The sequence below is a fragment of the Taurulus bubalis genome (assembly GCF_910589615.1).
Source record: "Taurulus bubalis genome assembly, chromosome: 17".
NCBI classification, from domain to species: domain Eukaryota; kingdom Metazoa; phylum Chordata; class Actinopteri; order Perciformes; family Cottidae; genus Taurulus; species Taurulus bubalis.
Genome location: NC_136605.1, coordinates 18754615 through 18772894, shown reverse-complemented (window position 1 = coordinate 18772894; position 18280 = coordinate 18754615). Strand labels below are relative to the sequence as shown.

Sequence of the window (18280 nt, the reverse complement as noted above, 5' to 3'; positions counted from 1 at the left end):
AATGAGTCATCCTTTTATTGAGGCACAATCCAGGGATTTAAAGATTTTGATTAAATTGTGAGGTTTTTCCAAGTCTTTATACTGTGAGACACGTTTTGTTTAGTAACAGTTGTATAGCACTTTATTATTGATTATATATGCAAAAATGTAATTAGAAAAAAACTGCTTTTTTTTAGCACATCTCATGGATGGGAACCTGTTTGGGAACAACATATTGCATCATCAAACCTTGTATCAATAAATATACTATTAGGATTAAGATTCTGTTAAGATATATTTGTTTCACATGCAGGTTTCAGGAACACTTGAGATGCGTATCATCAAAGGGAAGGACAGTAATGATAGTTCATTCAAAGTCTTTATATTGAGCAGGTAATGTAAGTGTTCATGCAGACATAATGATGATGATGATGATGATGATGAGATATGAAACACCGGCAATTGGGGAAAACTTTCCCCAAAATTATATCATTTAATTTTATTCTATGCTATTGAATTACTTTTAAACTCTGAAGTTATATCCCCGTTTTGATCCGTTTTGTTGGTACATAGTAGTGTATAGTATAATAATAAGGTAATGGGTCTTTAGTGCCATCCAGTGGCCACAGTGCGTACCTACATCGCAATATATATATATTTCTTAGAGTTTTACTTTGAAAGTCCTGGCCGGAACTTTAATTTTACATTTTGTCTAACTTTATACTGCAGTTTCCCTCTGTTGCCAGTAGAGGGCACACCATAGGGTATTTCTATCAGTTGGACTGGTTTGCTCCATAGACATTGTACACACTGCCCTCTAGTGGCTATTGTACATACTTACAGCTCTCTCAGATTACTTTATTACTTTATTTATCCCCAAGGGGAAATGAGTTTGTCACAGTAGCAAGCAACTTACATAGAATACACAAAAAAAGACACACACAAAATATATATATTATTAAATATTGTTAACTTATTACAGCATAGGATCTTTCCTTGAGACACTAGCCTTGATGCTGCTGTTGCTAACGTCTGTATGCCCTCTAGTGGTCATGGTAAGTAACTACAACTGCACTCCTCGAGCATCACGCTAAACATGTATATGTAGAGTAGTACTTCCGGTAATACATTCCAAAGTAAAATACAAATACATGCCATGCCCAACAGAATAACGATTTAACACTCAAAACATACGTAGCGAATACTCTTGAATATGGTGTTTTTATGCGAAGCATAAATATGTATTTTACTTTGAAGAAGTTGCAGTCGGTTGCTTTTGGTGTGCCGTTAACAGCAACGCCAACTGACACTTCCGCCGTTAGGTGGCGGTATGCACCAATTCACCTTTGTGAGCGAGCTACATTGATTCAGAGAAGAAGAAGAACAAGAATCAGAAGAACAAGAAGAACAAGAAGAAGAAGAACAAGAAGCCGTCATGGTGATAGCTTCTGAGTTGGCTAACGCGTTTTTTTGTGATAAGTGCATCGCTCAGGCTAATCACAACCCGTTTTATGAAACCGAATAAACATGTGAGCGGCTTTACATTCATATTTACACGTCAATTAACACCAGTTCTCACGTGACACCTATCAGCTCAAGGTGCTAACAGCCGCACCGGAACGCTAGCTTTCACCGTTTGTTGTCGTTAGCCGAACTGTTGGACTTTATGTTCAGTATGTAGCGTTAGTTAGTACAGATGAGCTTGAACACAGACTGTTGGTCTCTCTGCCAAGTTATTAACGTTACTTACTTAGTGTTGACTCCGGCCGTTCAGTTATGACAGCTGCCGTTCTTAAACTAGTTTGCTGACTTTCGTGTCTCCTTGTTTTCTCATGCACAGACTACTCCAAGCCATCTAATGTCACCTGTGTAACCTACTGTTCATTAGTCAAGATGAATCGTCCAAAGCCTACAGCGCTCAGGCGCCCCAATGCTGCCAAACCATCAGGTATATTTCTCAACCGGTGTGATGCCTACCACAGTGTTATCTTAGTGTGCTTTTGATGATTGTTAGCAAAAACGTATTGTGACTTCTGCTCCTCCCAGGTCATCCTCCAACAGGAGATTTCATTGCTCTTGGATCAAAGAGCCAGGGTGGAGAGCCCAAAGCCCCTGCAATCCTGCTGAAGCCAGCATCCACAAATTTACCGGCTGACCGTAAGAGAGAGACCTCCTCCACTCTGCCCTCTTCATCGGGTCTGTCCGGCCTCACCAAGCGGCCCAAACTGTCCACGACCCCTCCGGTCAGCGCTCTGGGACGACTCGCTGATGTTGCAGCCGTGGACAAGAGGGCAATATCGCCCTCAATAAAGGAGCCATCAGTGGTACCTATTGAAGGTAAATCAATGGCTTTGTATCGTTTTGTAAACTTAAAAAAGCAAACATAGAAAGTAGCAAGGAAAGTTAAAACGCTTCTTTTTTGTTGCAGTGTCACCGGCAGTTCTTCTCGATGATATTGAAGCTGCAGAGTCTGAAGGAAATGATGATCGTATTGAGGGACTGCTGTGTGGAGCAGTGAAACAACTCAAGTTGAACCGAGCGAAGCCTGACATAACGTTGTACCTCAGTCTTATGTTCCTAGCCAAAATCAAACCTAACGTTTTTTCTACTGAAGGAATTATTGAGGTAAGATTTCTGATTGACATTGTGTTCGCTACAAAGAAATCTTCCACAACATGAACCCTACAGATGTTGGAATTCGACTGGATTTGTCTTACTCTCCACTTGTCTCGCTTTTGTCACAAGGCTTTGTGCAGCCTCCTGCGGCGGGATGCTTCAATCAACTTTAAAGCCAAGGGGAACAGCCTTGTGTCTGTTCTTGCTTGCAATCTGCTGATGGCAGCCTACGAGGACGATGAGAACTGGCCAGAGATCTTTGTAAAAGTGAGAATCTCCAAACTGTTTTATAAATTCCTTTTAATTTAGCCATGTAAGATGTCTTGCAGGATGTTAATCTAAAATGTATTTTCAGGTGTACATTGAGGACTCTCTGGGGGAAAGAATCTGGGTGGACAGTTCTCACTGTAAGAATTTTGTTGACAACATCCAGACTGCTTTTGGGACAAAGATGCCCCCTAAGAGTATGCTGCTGCAGGCCGATAGCGGCCGCTCCGGTGGCGATCTCAGTGCAGGTACAGTTCTATTGAGAAAACACTCTTGTTTGTTGGGTGTTAGGATTGCTGATGCAGGGAAGAAGTGTTGAGTGTTTATGCTTTTGTTTTTTTTACGCTTTGTGTTTAGGTAGCAGCCCTCATCCTTCAACCCCTGAAGAGGATGACTGCCAGACTGAACTGCTGATAGCTGAGGAGAAACTCAGCCCTGAGGATGAAGGGCAGATGATGCCGAGGTATGAAAACTACTACAGCTTTCTACAATTTCCAACAGATACCATTTCAAAATGCCTGATTTGTGTTGTTTTTGATTTGATCCTCGATGATGAGATTTTAATATTTTGTTATCACAAATCATTTAGAATGATTCTGGCATACTGTAGATATGACGAACTGGCAGAGAGCGTGGAGGACTACGTGCTTGACGTCCTAAGGGATCAGTTAAACCGCAGGCAGCCGATGGACAACGTGTCACGAAACCTGCTGCGTCTGCTCACAGCCACGTGTGGCTACAAAGAGGCTCGGCTCATGACCGTGCAGAGGCTGGAGACGTGGCTCCAAAACCCCAAAGTGAGTATGAAATGTCTCACTTGCAATGCTCAATTTCTACGTATTTCATTTGCCATGTTTTCTGTCGTAAAATACTGCTTTTGGTGAGTTTATTGCAGGGTGAATTTGTCCCAATACCTCTACAATGAAGAGTAAAAACGTAGTTTATAATAGAAAAACATATGAAGTCAATACATTGGTGTCAATATTGTTATCCATTATCTTGCTATACTGGTAGCAGTGTATTGATTCAATGCAAAAGACACAACGATACACTGCTATATTTCAGTCTATCTAATATTTTTCATACTATAATAATAAATATTTTAACATTTTTTGATTTTGTTTATGTGAAATCATCACAATGGAGATTAATGTTGATAACTCTAACTAATGCCTCTTAAATCTTTGTTTGTGTGCACAGCTGACTCGAGCGGCTCAAGACCTCCTCATGTCTTTATGTATGAACTGCAACACCCAGGCAGCAGATGACATGGAGGTGATCTCCAATCTGATCAAGATCCGACTCAAACCTAAAGTCCTCCTAAACCAATACATGCTGTGTATCAGGTCTGTGGAGTCTTTTTTTTTGTCTTACTCCTAACTTGTTGTTACACAAGTCACAAGCAGCGACTTACACTCACTGGTACTTTTGGCGGTGGTTCTCCAGGGAGCTGCTCAACTCTAACAGAGACAACCTGGGCACGATGGTGAAGCTGGTGATCTTCAACGAGCTGTCCAATGCCAGGAATCCTAACAACATGCAAGTCCTCCACACAGTGCTGCAGCACAGCCCAGAGCAGGGTCCAAAGGTGAAACTTGAGCATTTTAAATTGTTTAAAGTTATTAGTGTGTGAGTTTAAATTCTGGTGTTTTCTCTAAATCAACGTTCTCCCGTTCTTCTGTTGTGTCTGTAGTTCTTGGCGATGGTGTTCCAGGACCTGCTAACCAATAAGGATGACTACCTCCGTGCCTCCCGAGCTTTGCTGAGAGAGATCATCAAACAGACCAAGCATGAGATTAACTTCCAGTCCTTCTGCTTTGGTTTAATGCAGGAGAGAAAGGAGACCACCCATGTGGACTTGGAGTTAAAAGTATGTGCTTGTGAGAATCCCTCAGTAGTTTCTGCTTTAATCTTCATGTATTTACTCTGGACTCTTATCTTTGACTCTCCCATAGGAACGTTTTGTTATCCAGGTGACGGATCTACTGACTTGCTCTATGATGTTGGGCATCACCGCTCAGGTCAAAGAGTCTGGTATTGCGTGGGACAAAGGAGAGAAGAAGAGTCAGTGCTGTGTACTTGTTCAAATGGTGTATCTATTAACCATAATGCATATTATGCATGTTAGGCTTAGTCTTAAACATACGTCTGGTTTGTTTCAGATCTGGAGAGCCTGAGGTCGTTTCAGAATCAGATCGCTTCCATCCAGAGAGACGCAGTGTGGTGGCTTCACACCGTGGTTCCTACCATCAGCAAAGTGAACGCAAAAGACTATGTTCACTGGTCAGTAACTGCTTGCATCTGATGTGTTTATTGTTCAAACTGCACAAGCTAACCATGTTTTCAGCTACTTTATATATGAATTGTTTCTTTCATGCCTGCAGCCTTCACAAAGTGCTGTTCACAGAGCAACCCGAGACATATTACAAGTGGGACAACTGGCCTCCGGAGAGTGACAGAAAGTGAGTATTCCTCCATTATTCAAAAGGAGTCGTGTTTTCTTCCGACTGTATTTAGCACAGTCGCCGTACTAAGCTGTTTTGTATAAATTACTCCTCAGTTTCTTCCTCCGCCTCTGCTCCGAGGTGCCTCTGCTAGAGGACACCCTCATGCGCATTCTGGTGATCGGGCTGTCTCGGGATCTGCCCCTGGGCCCCGCCGATGCCATGGAGCTTGCAGATCACCTGGTTAAGAGGGCTGCTGGAGTTCAGTCTGATGGTGTGTGAAGATCCACTTATGCTGTAACTGTTCATGGTCACAGTTAAAGCTGTGTATATTACACTCTGGCAGAATATGTGGACATTTGGTTAACACATGTGCCTCAGTTAGGAAAGTATGAACAAAGGACATGTAGTTGTAACTGCTTGAATACTTCTCGGCATGATGCTCGTCGTATCAGTTTGAGACCACAGAGCTGACAGATTGTTTCTTTCTAAATAGATCTGGACGTTCTGAAAGTGGAGAGGATCCAGCTCATTGATGCAGTGCTGAATCTATGTACATACCACCACCCAGAGAACATTCAGCTGCCTGCAGGGTACTTTAACAGTCTTTAAAAAAAACTTTCATGTCATACAGTTTACAGTCTGAAATAACAAAAGACCCTCAATGTTTAAGGTACCAGGTGCCAAATTTGGCGATATCCGCTCTGTATTGGAAGGCCTGGCTGCTGCTGCTTGTGGTGGCTGCTTTTAATCCTCAGAAAATAGGTACAGCGCTCTGTTTTATATGTTGAATAAATAAGAGTTGCTACTACTAAGCTATTAATAAACCGCGTTAATATGATGTCTGATGATTTCTGCGTTAGGTTTGGCTGCCTGGGACGGCTATCCTACACTGAAAATGCTCATGGAGATGGTTATGACAAAGTAGGTGACGGTTATCTAGAACGGAACAGTTCCAGGATAAAAAATGCTGAACAACTAACACACATCTCTCTCTGCTTCCATAGTAACTACACATACCCTCCGTGCACCGTTGCGGACGAGGACACAAAGACGGAGATGATCAACAGGGAGCTGCAGGTCTCCCAGAGAGAGAAACAAGACATTCTGGCCTTTGAGAGCCACTTGGCAGCAGCCTCCACCAAACAGACAATCACAGAGAGCAACAGCTTGCTGTTGTCTCAGCTTACCAGCCTGGATCCACAGTAAGAGACCAAGAGGAATAACCATAAGTCTCTTATTACTAGTTGATTGGATTCTCAAAAGAAATGCCTCAGATTCTCCAACAACCTCCACTTTCTTTAGATTGGAAGGATAGTAAACTGACGCTGTTTTACTTTTATACAGCAGACAGATAGCTATTACCACTATTAAATCATTGTCGGTCTATAATAGGAATGTTTACACTTTTAAAATGTGTGACTGTAAGATGATTCATATTTTTTGTTTGTGTTCAGGGGTCCTCCTCGTCGGCCTCCTCCTCTGATCCAGGAGCAGGTGAAAACCCTCAACACGTCTCTGCGGCTGGGACATCTCCTTTGCCGCAGTCGCAACCCAGACTTCCTCCTCAACATCATCCAGAGACAGGTAACCTGCTCATAGTAACAGATATGCTGCCTTCAAAATAAGGATAGTGTGTCTCAACAAGCTTATGACTTGATCAAAGCTCAACTTCAAGTGGAGAAAACCTGTTGGGAATTCAAACAGAGTGATTCATTGGCAGCAAAAACATTGATCGAGACCATGAAAGAAAGCAGAGGGGAAAATAACACGTTATTCTAGGGCTTTTGTTGTGTGCATCCTGTAACTGTACATATTTACTCCAACACAGGCTTCCTCCCAGTCCATGCCGTGGTTGGCTGATTTGGTCCAGTCCAGTGAGGGGTCCCTGGATGTGCTTCCAGTGCAGTGCCTGTGTGAATTTCTTCTGCATGATGCTGCGGATGACAGTCTACCAATAGAGGATGACGAAGAGGGAGAGAGCAAAGAGCAAAAAGCCAAGAAGAGACAAGTATGTTGATTATAAGACAAAGGCAAATATTACTGAATTTGTCCTGTTAAGAAAAATGGAATGTCTTAATTCATCTTTGAGCTTCAATTTAGATGCTAAAATTATACCTGCTTTTGTTTCTACTTATGTCCTGCTTATTACTGACTCTTGAATAATCTTGTATTATTATCTGTCTTCCTGCTAGAGACAGCAAAAGCAAAGGCAGCTACTCGGACGGCTCCAGGATCTTCTGTTGGGTCCTAAGGCTGACGAACAGACCACATGTGAAGTGCTGGACTACTTTCTGCGCCGTCTCAGCTCTTCTCAGGTGGCATCGAGAGTCCTGGCCATGAAGGTACCGAATTGGAAGCAGACGAAAGCCATCTCGATTAGCATTGTGTGAACGTTTAAACATTCATTCATTTTACATGTTGTGTTTGTGTGTAGGGTTTGTCATTGGTGCTGACCGAAGGAGGCTTAAAGGATGGAGATGAGCGGGATCAGCCCATGGAAGAAGACTCCACAGATGCTGAGCTCTTGCCAGGGTACCAGTGGCTGCTACAAGACCTCCCAAAGCTCCCCTTGTTTGACAGCGTCAGAGGCATGACGTCCACTGCTCTGCAGCAGGTCAGTGTCGACTCGACAGTGAACTGTCAATAACTGAGCATTTATAACTTTTAGGATGATTAATGACAAGGAGTTTGTCGGCTTCCTTCCAGGCTATTCACATGGAGACAGATCCACAGACGATCAGTGCCTATCTTATCTACCTATCCCAGCATGCACCAGTAGAGGAGCAGGCTTCTCACAATGACCTGGCCCTGGTAATCACGGCGAGTTACTTACATTAATTACATTACATGCTTTTCTTTAATCTGTTTTAGTTTTTTTTTGTTGAGCACACCTGAAGTGAATTTGATCCCCAATTGCTCTCCACAGGACGTTGCCCGGCTCATCGTGGAGCGCTCCACCATCATGAACAGCCTGTTCTCCAAACATTCCGGCAGACCGGAGTCTAACGCTGTGCTCAGCGCTTTCCTCACCATCTTCTCTGCATACATCAAGAGGATGAGGAAGACCAAAGAGGGCGAGGATCTTTACAGCTGGGTGAGCATTACCGACAGTTGTGTTACTAACTGAACTGCATTGTCAGTTTCATTATGGCTCACTATTTACTGATACTGTCACTAGTTCAAAGTAAGATAAATATCTTAAGAATAAGATGCAAGTTCCACATCCCCATAAAACCTATTGCAATCCGAAAATTATGCTTTGAGGCTGCAATAAAATGTAATCTGCAATTGAAGATGAATCCCAGTTTGATTGGAAAAAGAGTGTTACACTTCTGCTTGACAAGCTTTTTTTTTTTTTTTCCAGTCCGAATCTCAGGACCAGGTGTTTCTGCGCTGGACCACAGGAGAAACTGCTACAATGCACATTCTTGTAGTTCATGCCATGGTTATCCTGCTGACTCTGGGGCCACCCAAAGGTAGTCCTGTTAACTCTGCAGTTCAATGTTTGCAATGTTGAAGAAGCTATAAGAACACGTTTACCATTGTGTGCATTTTTACAGGAGAAAGTGATTTCTACGCTCTTTTGGACATTTGGTTTCCCGACAAACAGCCGCTACCAACTGCCTTCCTGGTTGACACCTCAGAGGAGGCCCTTCTGCTGCCTGATTGGTTGAAACTGAGGATGATTCGATCAGAGGTTTCTCGATTGGTTGATGCAGGTACAACTTGGCATAGTACACCGAAATATGTGCTGGTCACCATGGAAATATATTTACATGTTTTTTAATGGAGCAATACATTATTTCCCTCAGCTTTACAAGACCTGGAGTCTCAGCAGTTGCTGCTGTTTGTACAGTCCTTTGGCATTCCTGTATCCAGCATGAGTAAACTGCTGCAGTACTTGGATCAGGCGGTCTCTCATGACACGGAGACGCTGGAAGAGAACATCATGGACAAGCGTAAGAGTGCTGCAGATATCCTACTATAGAACTAGTTTAAGATTTTCAGATAATAGTCTTGATTTATTTATGATCGATCTAATTTTGTATGTATCCTGCATTAGACTACATGGCCCACCTGGTGGAAGTGCAGCATGAGCGAGGTGCCACTGGGGGGCACACTTTCCATTCATTACTGAGCTCCGCTCTTCCTCCAGATAGAGGTTGGTGACTTTAGTCTCTAAATGATTGTGTATGTGCTGTTTTAGCTTGTATTTGACATTTTAAGACATTTTTTAGATTGCTCACATTAAAAGTTATTATTACTCAGAGTATTGCAAATGTTGATGTTTTTTGTACTCACACATTATCTTAGGGCTTTGATGTAAAGTGACAATATGAATTAAAAATAATCTAAATGAGTTGTCCTGACTACATTTGACAGATTCTGCTGAAACCAGTAAGGCCAAAGTTACCGTGGAAACGCCCCACAGCTCTGTGAAGATGAGAGCAGCCAGTCAGCTTCCTGAAGTTGGGCCTGAAGACGATCTCACTGGAATGTTGCTTCAGGTGGGATTTACTCTCTATTGTATTCTCTTTTCTTTGTTACACTGGGTTAAAACACAACTCTGTGTGTGCTAAATATCTCATTACATAAAAATAAATCACCTTTGAACAAAAGTTTATTCCCTTTTTATTTATGCCAAGCTGCTGTTGAATCCCTTCTTTGTCAAACTGACCCGTTTCTGTATCCTTTGCTTTCTCAGATATTCCCGTCTAAAGTGGACCCTCGCTGGCACGGCCCTCCTCCCAGCCAGCTCTCTCTGGCCTTGCAGCAGGCTCTTGCTAAGGAGTTGATGCGGGCCAAGCAGGGCCAAATTCAGCAGGGTGGGCTCGCATTTCGGCTCCTGCAGGCCTTCGCGACGTTGCTCACCTCTGCTCACGCGGGGCCTATTGTCATATCAATGCACCACAGCCATGCCCTCTCCTGTCCTCTCATGCGCCAACTTCACCTCTACCAGGTAAGGCTTGCTGACAAATCGGTGCATAATTCCATGTTGAGTCATACAACATTGTACAGAAGACTTTTTTTTCTTGTTTCTCCCAGCGTCTCGTGTCCCAGGACATGGCTTTTTCCTCACTATTCCTTAAGGTCATTGTTGAGATGCTCATTTGGTTAGACAACCCAACTGTGGAGGGCGGACCGCTGAAGACTCTGCTCAAATCCTTCGCTGGTCAGAACTCTACCAAGCACAGGCACAATGATGGTGAGCGCCTCTACGCTTTATCTTCTCAAATGTTGATTCATTTACTGTATATAGTCAGTGAGTGACCAGTGTCTGTGCCTTGCAGTGCGTTCAGGTTTCCTCCACCTGGCTGAAGCTTTGGCATATCGCAGAGAAATTGAAGTGCCACTGATAGCCATCATTGCAATGCTGAAGTCTGGAGAGCGATGTAATGCGGAGCCAGAGCTCATTGGGAAAGGTACGAACAGAGTCACTGTGTGGATGATGTGTGAATTGGATTTGTTTGAACTGATCATCAGATTCAGTGTTTCAAATATTTAGCTGATTAACAGGGAATTTATCCCAATCTTAAAACATTATTTATTAATTTTAGCTGGTTAAAAGTTTATTTTTTTCATTTATAAAATAAAAACTGTTTTGCATAATTGCAAAGCCTTTTTTTTTTTTTTTTTAAAGTGACTGGCAATGGCCTTTACATATGTCCATTATCTTTGTTACACTGTTGGGAGTTTGGTATATTTTCAGTACAGCAAAAGTCCCATTTTCAAATGTATTTAACAGTATTTCTTTTAAATAAAAGTACTTGAAAGAAGAAGAAAAAACTAAGCATGCTGTCTTAAAAACATTTGTTTGTATTCTATTGCAGTGTTACAAGGGCTGATGGAGGTGAGGTCACCGTATTTGGAGGAGCTGCTGTCTCTGCTGATGACTGTTGGTACACAGAACGGGACCGCTGGCCCTGTTGCTACGGTGATTTCCTTGCTGCTTCAGGATAGCGAGGAGCGATCTGTGAAAAAGGAAGTGGATTCTAACAAGTGAGAACCGCAATTCTATTTCCATCTCAAGTCATGCAAGACACATTTATATTTGACAGGACTAAATGACAAACACGGCTGTTTGTGACAAAAAAAAAATAGCAAAGAGGTGTTTGCCGTCTGTGGCCTTGTACTCGGAAACTACTTATGGATTTGGTTTGGAAAGGTTTAATTGGTTTTGCAGCTTTACAGATTCACTTGCTGTGGAAAACATAGAACACTTTAGAGAATTGCTGCCAGCCGGGCAGGTACATACTGAACATGTGCTTACTGACACATGCAAGGTCTTTTACAAAGAGTGCAAATATATGGAGTGATTTTATTCGTGTAGAATACCTTTTGTGTGTTGTTAGAATAGAGAGCTTTGCTTTAACAGTAGAAACCTTGTTACTACTGTGTGAAACATTTTGTATCACCAAGACTCCAGGGCTTTTACCCTGTATTCATGATGCAATCACAAGGTCACAGCTAAACTTTTTTAGCTGAGTTAGACCAGAGAATATTCAGTTCAAACAGATCAGCAATGCTGTTCTGCTCTCATTGTTCTTCATTGAGTTTGCTCTGTAGATGTGATGTAAAGTAGATCTGGTTGTTATGCGAGTGAGCACTGCACTAAGTAAAGCATAGCCTTTACAATGCTGCTGTTTGTCAGCAACTAGTGTGCTCTGATTTATTTAGTCTGTATTTAACCACACCAGTCATAATTTTGTTTAAATGAACGCTCAGCTCATGGCATTTGCTCTTGGTTTTCTTCACAACTGTTTTTGGAATAAATAAATAATTCAAGTAAAAGGTGAACCAGCTTTTAAAGTGAGGTATCATTATTATGACTGTGAAGAAAGTGTGGATTTTGAAAAGTAACCGATGGGCTTAAATATTTGGAACAAATCTATATGTGTAGAAATTTCAGAATTTTGTGTCGTGGTAGAGAGGGTGTTTCAGCAGTCAACCTCGGGGAAGCAGTGAATTTGTTGGCTGTACTGAACATGAACATTGGGTTTGGGATCTTTAGCATAGTTGTATTCTCCGGTATTGATTAAGACTATAGGAAGTCATCTCTCCATAGTGGTAACCTTTTAGTTTCCTCTTTCCCAGCAGCACCGAGGTGACAAAGTCAGGACTGAGCTCTGGGCTGCTGGTTGATTGGCTGGAGCATCTCGACCCTGAGGTTACTTCAGTGTGTCCGGACCTTCAGCAGAAACTGCTGTTTGCCCTCAACAAGGTAAGATAAGCGTTGCTAATGAGCTTCTCTTGTCTTTTCACACTGGACTAAGTGTTTGCTTGGCGTTCCTAATGCATCCTTTCCTACTATTTCTCTATTTCAGTCGAGAGGAACTCCTGCCTACAGACCATATCTGTTGGCCTTGCTTACACATCAGTCAAACTGGTCCACCCTCCTGCAGTGTATCAGCGCTCTTCTCAGCAAGCGCAGAGACTACAAGTACACCTATTCTTTTTATAACCTGTTGTCAGCAACTGTTTTGTGGAGCCAGCAGTATTTATTTTCTGGATGGATGAGATTTTATTGAGCGTGTGTCTGTATACCATTTTTCAGACTTGACCCATCATCAGCCCTTGATTTCCTGTGGGCCTGTAGCCACATCCCGCGTATCTGGCAGGGACGCGATCAGAAGATCCCTCAAGTAAGATCAAAAGTCCAGGCACAAGCTCCCTAGTTGTCTCTTTGATGAGACCGAAGCCAAGAGAGTTCATTCTGCTAAATTAATTTTTCTTTTTCGGTCTGTGCAGAAGAAAACAGAAAAGTGTGTGCTCAGGCTCAGTTCTGAGGAGCTTATCAGCCTGGTGGACCTGATCTTGTCGGAGTCAGAGCTCAACAGTCGCGACTCGCCACACGATGACAAAAGCAGATTGGACCAGGCCTCCTGCTCTCTCATCCAGTCCAGGCTGCCCCTCCTTCACTCCTACTGCAGCGGAGAGCTAGAAAACATTAAGAAAGTCTCAGAGTACCTCATCAACTGCACCAAGAAATGGGAGGACAGGTAAGGTGTATATTTGTCTCACTTGTCTGCATTCAAAGACACATGCGCTCATCATCTTTTGTCGTATGAGTCACCAAAGTATTCAACCAATCCATATTTGAGGCATTGTATTGTTGTTTCTAATTAGCCCAATCATGGAAAGTCAATTTTTACGTGCTGGTAAACTTGGGGTAAATCGCACTCAATTTTCCTTCTCAGTGCAGATGAACTTTTCAGACTTCCTCTGTCAGCCACAATGCTGTGGACCAGGGGAAACTCGATAATTAGGTCTATTGGTGTGAAATTAAAACCAGCAGAAGTCGTCTGTACTGTGATCTCTTTAAAAGCTCAGTGCATTATAATGAAGCCAAGAGGATTAAGGCTGAAGCTCTACACTTGCCTGTGTTGTGAATTCCTGCTCTGACTTAGCTGTCAGAGATCAGGGTGCAACTCTTTGTGGAGGCAAACCCTCCTTTCATGAATATGTCTCTGGTTATTAAACCACTTTAATGAGGAAACTTTGGCCAAGGTCAAGCAAAATTAGCTTCCGAATTACAGTATTTTAAGTACAGCTAAGCTGTCTGGTAAAATTGTTGCTAGTGAAAATATGGCAGGATAAAAACATGTTGAAAGTAAAGGGTTTTGGCCTTGTGTTAAATAAACACTTCACTGTATGTTGAGCATTCTTCTTGGGAAACCTCGCTGTCAGTTAAGCTGGTGTTTATTCCGATTACACTCCAACTATTAAACAACAAGCAGACTCTTTACTCTTGGTCAAGGTCGCTCTGATTTGCTTAATTCACAGCTGTAATAAATCTCTTCAGTTAGTAGAGAGTACATCATTTGAGCCTGACAAGAGCCTTAAGGGATTTTGTTAAAACCACAGTGACTTCAAGGCAAATGCCTTCGAATTACATTACACTATTCATGTCCTAGTTTGTATTAGTGTACATTAATTATTGTCGGTAGACAAAGAATAGAAAAGTACTTTATCGTTCTTTAATCTGTGGTCTCGTGTCAGCTCTGTTCTTAAGCTGTTAAAAGAGATGGAGAAAGTGAATTTGACGAAACCTGAGGTAATTTTCATGTCAAACTGGGAACATTGTTTGCTTTGTAATTTTAGTCCCGCTATAGAGTGAAACTCACTTGAGTTTAAAAGCTATGACAAACTTTCTGTGGCTACACCAAATTAGTCAACCAGTCACTGTCAATTAAATAGCTTCAAGCTACACAACTCAATAACATCAGGGATTACAGTCTTTATTTTATTTTGTGACTAAGCTTTAACATGAACAGCTGAACTGTCTAAGCCAATAATAAAATGTATTTCCCCTAAAGGGAATGCATACAGTATCGCTCCCATTTTGTTTATTTTGTCTTTCAGTGCGATGAGTAAGCGGTGCCAGAACTTGCTGCTGCAGATCTATTTGCACTTCCCCGAGGTCATCCAGCACGTTACCCTGCCTGAAGGCACGTTCAGCAGTGGGGGGGCTGCAGACGGCAGCAGCTGCAAGGTAAACAGGTCTTTATTACCTTCACCAGAAGAATAAAGATGTCGTACTGTACTTACTGAGTACAATAGCTGGTTAGATTTAAAAGGGACTTTTTAAATACATTTGGATATTTCTGAGTAAAAACAGGACAAGCAAGAGAAACGGATGCATCAAAAGAGTCTGTAGCTTATTACAAAATAGGTCACATGTCATAACCTACAGCCTTCACTGCATTTGTATTCCTAAAAAAAAATATTTAACAGTATGGTATATACTTATTTTCTGTATTTCTCCCAGCTGGATGTCCTGGTGCATCGTCTGGTCACACTGCTTGCTGATATAGGAGACACAAAGTCTGTGGAGGGCCGTGTGTCTGATGCCAACCTCGCATGCAGGAAGCTGGCTGTGTCGCACCCTGTCCTTTTGCTCAGGTGAAAAGCTAGGTGGTACACAGTATTTTACCCGTACCGTACATATTAAACACAAACTGTAACTCTGTTCTTTCTTTCCTTTTCCCCCCAGACACCTGCCTATGGTTGCAGGTCTCTTACACGGCCGCATTCACCTGAACATGCAGGAGTTTCGGCAGCAAAACCACATGACGTTCTTTAGCAATGTGCTCGCCATCCTGGAGCTGCTGCAGCCGCTTGTTTTCCACAGCGACCACCAGAGGGCGCTTCAAGACTGCCTTCTGTCATTTATGAAGGTCCTTCGGGTAGGCGGCTCACACACTGATCCAAATCCTCACCATAGGATTTGATCTTGGGATCAGACGTTTTACAACGTTCACAATGTGTTTGTGCATCTTTCCTCCCGTAGAACTTTCAGAGGACTCGTTCTCCGTTGGTCTTCATCAACAAGTTTTTGCAGTTCACGCAGAAGTACATCACCCACGTTGCAGCGGTCGCCATTCCCTATTTACAGAAGCACTCTGCCATCTTGCAGTAAGTATATCCTGCCAGACAATATACGTTTTAATGACACAATTGTGACGGTTCAATTGCAAACTATGAATGCGTTTAAGGAATGTACAGCTACAATGGCTTTGTTAGAGATTTCGTTTTGCTCTTTTCTCCTGCCAGGGGTTTGTGTGCAGAAAACCCAGACCTGGTTCAACTGAAATCTCTGCTGGCTGGTCTCACGTTGCCGGTGAAAAGGTCTTCTGCAGAGAATGCGCCAGAAGAGAGAGATGGTGAGCACAGGACGATGTCACAGACCCCACATATATATATCACCTTTTCTTTCAGTCTAGATACCTGGTACTTTTGTCAACTAATCGTTACTACAATTTAGCTAAATAATTGCTTTTTTTTTCTCTTTTCCAGATGACATGTCCACTGGTTCTCTGCCCCTAGTCAACATATCTGCCTCGGTTTCACTGAGTGCATCCGACATGACGATGTACCTGAAAAAGATGTCGAGAGGAGAGGCAGTCGAGGGTAACAAACATACTGCTGCCGCAACTTCACATGTGTAAATCTTGTGTGTATCATAATGAGTAATAACGCTGTTTTTGTTTTTTTAACATCTGCTTTAGATGTGTTGGAAGTGTTGACAGAGGTGGATGAGAAGTCTAGGAGGAGCCCAGAAATCATCCAGTACTTCATTGTGAGTCATAAACAACATAAACAGGGAAAAAAGATCACGGATAGTACCTGTCAGTGCGTAACGCCTCAATCACCACTTTGTGTCACTGTTTTTAGAACGATCTGCAGAGACTCATGATGTCCTCTGAGGAGTTGTGCCGGAGCATGGCCTTCAATCTCGCCCTACGCTGCATACAGAATAACCCCTGGTAAGTTTACAGCAGTTTGGGACAAACCACCGACAGAAAGAAAGAGGAAATGTGTGGAGATAAATACAGAGGAAAAGCGTGGCGTTGTGATACCCACCTTCGATCCATTTGTCTGCATACTTTTTATTTGTTACCATTTATTTTTCACTATGTCATTTTGAATGTTTTCTCTGCTGCAGCCTAGCGACAGACTTCCTGCCAACTTTCATGTACTGTATGGGCAGTGGTAACTTTGACGTGGTACAAACGGCTCTCAGGAATCTTCCGGAGTATGTGCTCCTCTGTCAAGGTAAGAAGATACTCTTTAGTCAAATTACTATTTACCGCCTTATTAGTCACATGACCATGCTATATTGTTTTTTAGGAGGACAAAAAGTGGTTTAACAAAGTTCTAGTCAGTCACACATCCATGTGCTTTTTTCCTTCACAGAACACGCAGACATCTTGCTCCACAAGGCGTTTTTAGTAGGCATCTATGGACAAATTGACACCAGTTCAATGATCTCAGAGTCTATGAAGGTCCTTCACATGGAAGCAACAACATAACAAGAAGGCGTACAGCGCCACATCCAATAGTGTCATTCATTTTCTACATTCCAGAGTCAGATTTTTTTTTTTTTATTCCCATTTAGTTCAAACATTGCTCTTATTTGATCATCACAGATTAATACACTCGGTGGCTCTTCAGTGGTACATATTAAAGGATCCACCAGTGAGCTGCTAGCTACCAGTAATCTAATTACTTCTGGATCATTTAGTGACTTCAAAGAGTGCATTACAATTCCCTCTAAATGAGTTGAAAATATAATAATTAAAACTGTAAAAATGCTGTTATCGTAATAATGGCACAATTAGTACATTTATTACTTCAAAAGGGATTTTAAGTCATTTTTAACTGATAATATAATGATACATTAATAAATAATTAAAGAGATAAGAAGAATGGGGATATAATTAGGTGGTATTATTATATTAGCAGTTAAAGGCATCACATAATATACACAAAACTATTATGAATATGTAATATAATACATATTATAATTTAAAAAATTCTAATTAAATTGAAATTAAAACATCCATTTTTATTGTATTTTCAGACATTTGTGTGGGAGTTTTTGCCCTTCTGCAGTTATTAAATTACTAATATACATTATTACGAAGTGCAGAGCTTGATGTGTATTTGGAAAATTGCACACTAGTATTGCTTGTAGCTTGATGGCTAGAATATGAAATATCAACAGTATTGTACAATTAAAACGCTGACTATGCCACCATATGTAGTTAATGAACAACAACAAAAGCGCAATATTTCTTTTCACAGTCCCTGGATCCAGTGTATGGCAGCAATTCTAATATGATTTTATTAATTCCTTTCAAATTATTCAGAAAAAGAAGCCAAGGTAACAAACTGTTATTGTGAATTATTTGAATCGTTCAAAAGAACAGGTCTTTTCTCTTTGTCACAATGCTTTACTGTTACCTGAACATCATCTATGAGTAATGTGATGTAAACTGAATTAATAAAACTTTTGGAATATGCCTTTTTTTTTTTCATCACCTAATAGAAAGTGAATATTGTAACCCATTTCTGCAGTTAAGTACCGAGTTCAGGGATACAATGGAGACACTTTTATCACTATTTAATTGGAAAGCAGTTTATTGTTGAAATTGTAAAAACTCAAATTTCACAAAAAACAATTATTA

General features: G+C 41.7%; 1 protein-coding gene across 1 annotated transcript; it reads left to right on the top strand.

Moving 5' to 3' along the window:
* The first annotated feature begins 1824 nt into the window (after positions 1-1824).
* Positions 1825-18115, top strand: ints1 (integrator complex subunit 1). The gene is made up of 47 exons (XM_079232513.1): positions 1825-1927; positions 2026-2316; positions 2408-2604; positions 2725-2862; positions 2951-3110; positions 3220-3325; positions 3473-3659; positions 4063-4208; positions 4309-4450; positions 4556-4732; positions 4818-4926; positions 5025-5145; positions 5247-5324; positions 5423-5580; positions 5803-5899; positions 5980-6071; positions 6170-6230; positions 6314-6511; positions 6764-6893; positions 7138-7317; positions 7502-7651; positions 7744-7923; positions 8016-8120; positions 8236-8403; positions 8674-8785; positions 8870-9028; positions 9122-9268; positions 9373-9471; positions 9693-9817; positions 10015-10269; positions 10356-10515; positions 10601-10732; positions 11141-11309; positions 12405-12531; positions 12635-12750; positions 12865-12952; positions 13059-13309; positions 14673-14802; positions 15079-15212; positions 15304-15496; positions 15601-15725; positions 15864-15973; positions 16107-16220; positions 16319-16389; positions 16485-16576; positions 16756-16865; positions 17007-18115. Exons 1-47 carry the CDS (start codon positions 1873-1875, stop codon positions 17120-17122), a joined length of 6561 nt encoding a protein of 2186 aa, XP_079088639.1. The 5' UTR covers positions 1825-1872; the 3' UTR covers positions 17123-18115.
* The last annotated feature ends 165 nt before the right edge of the window (positions 18116-18280 follow it).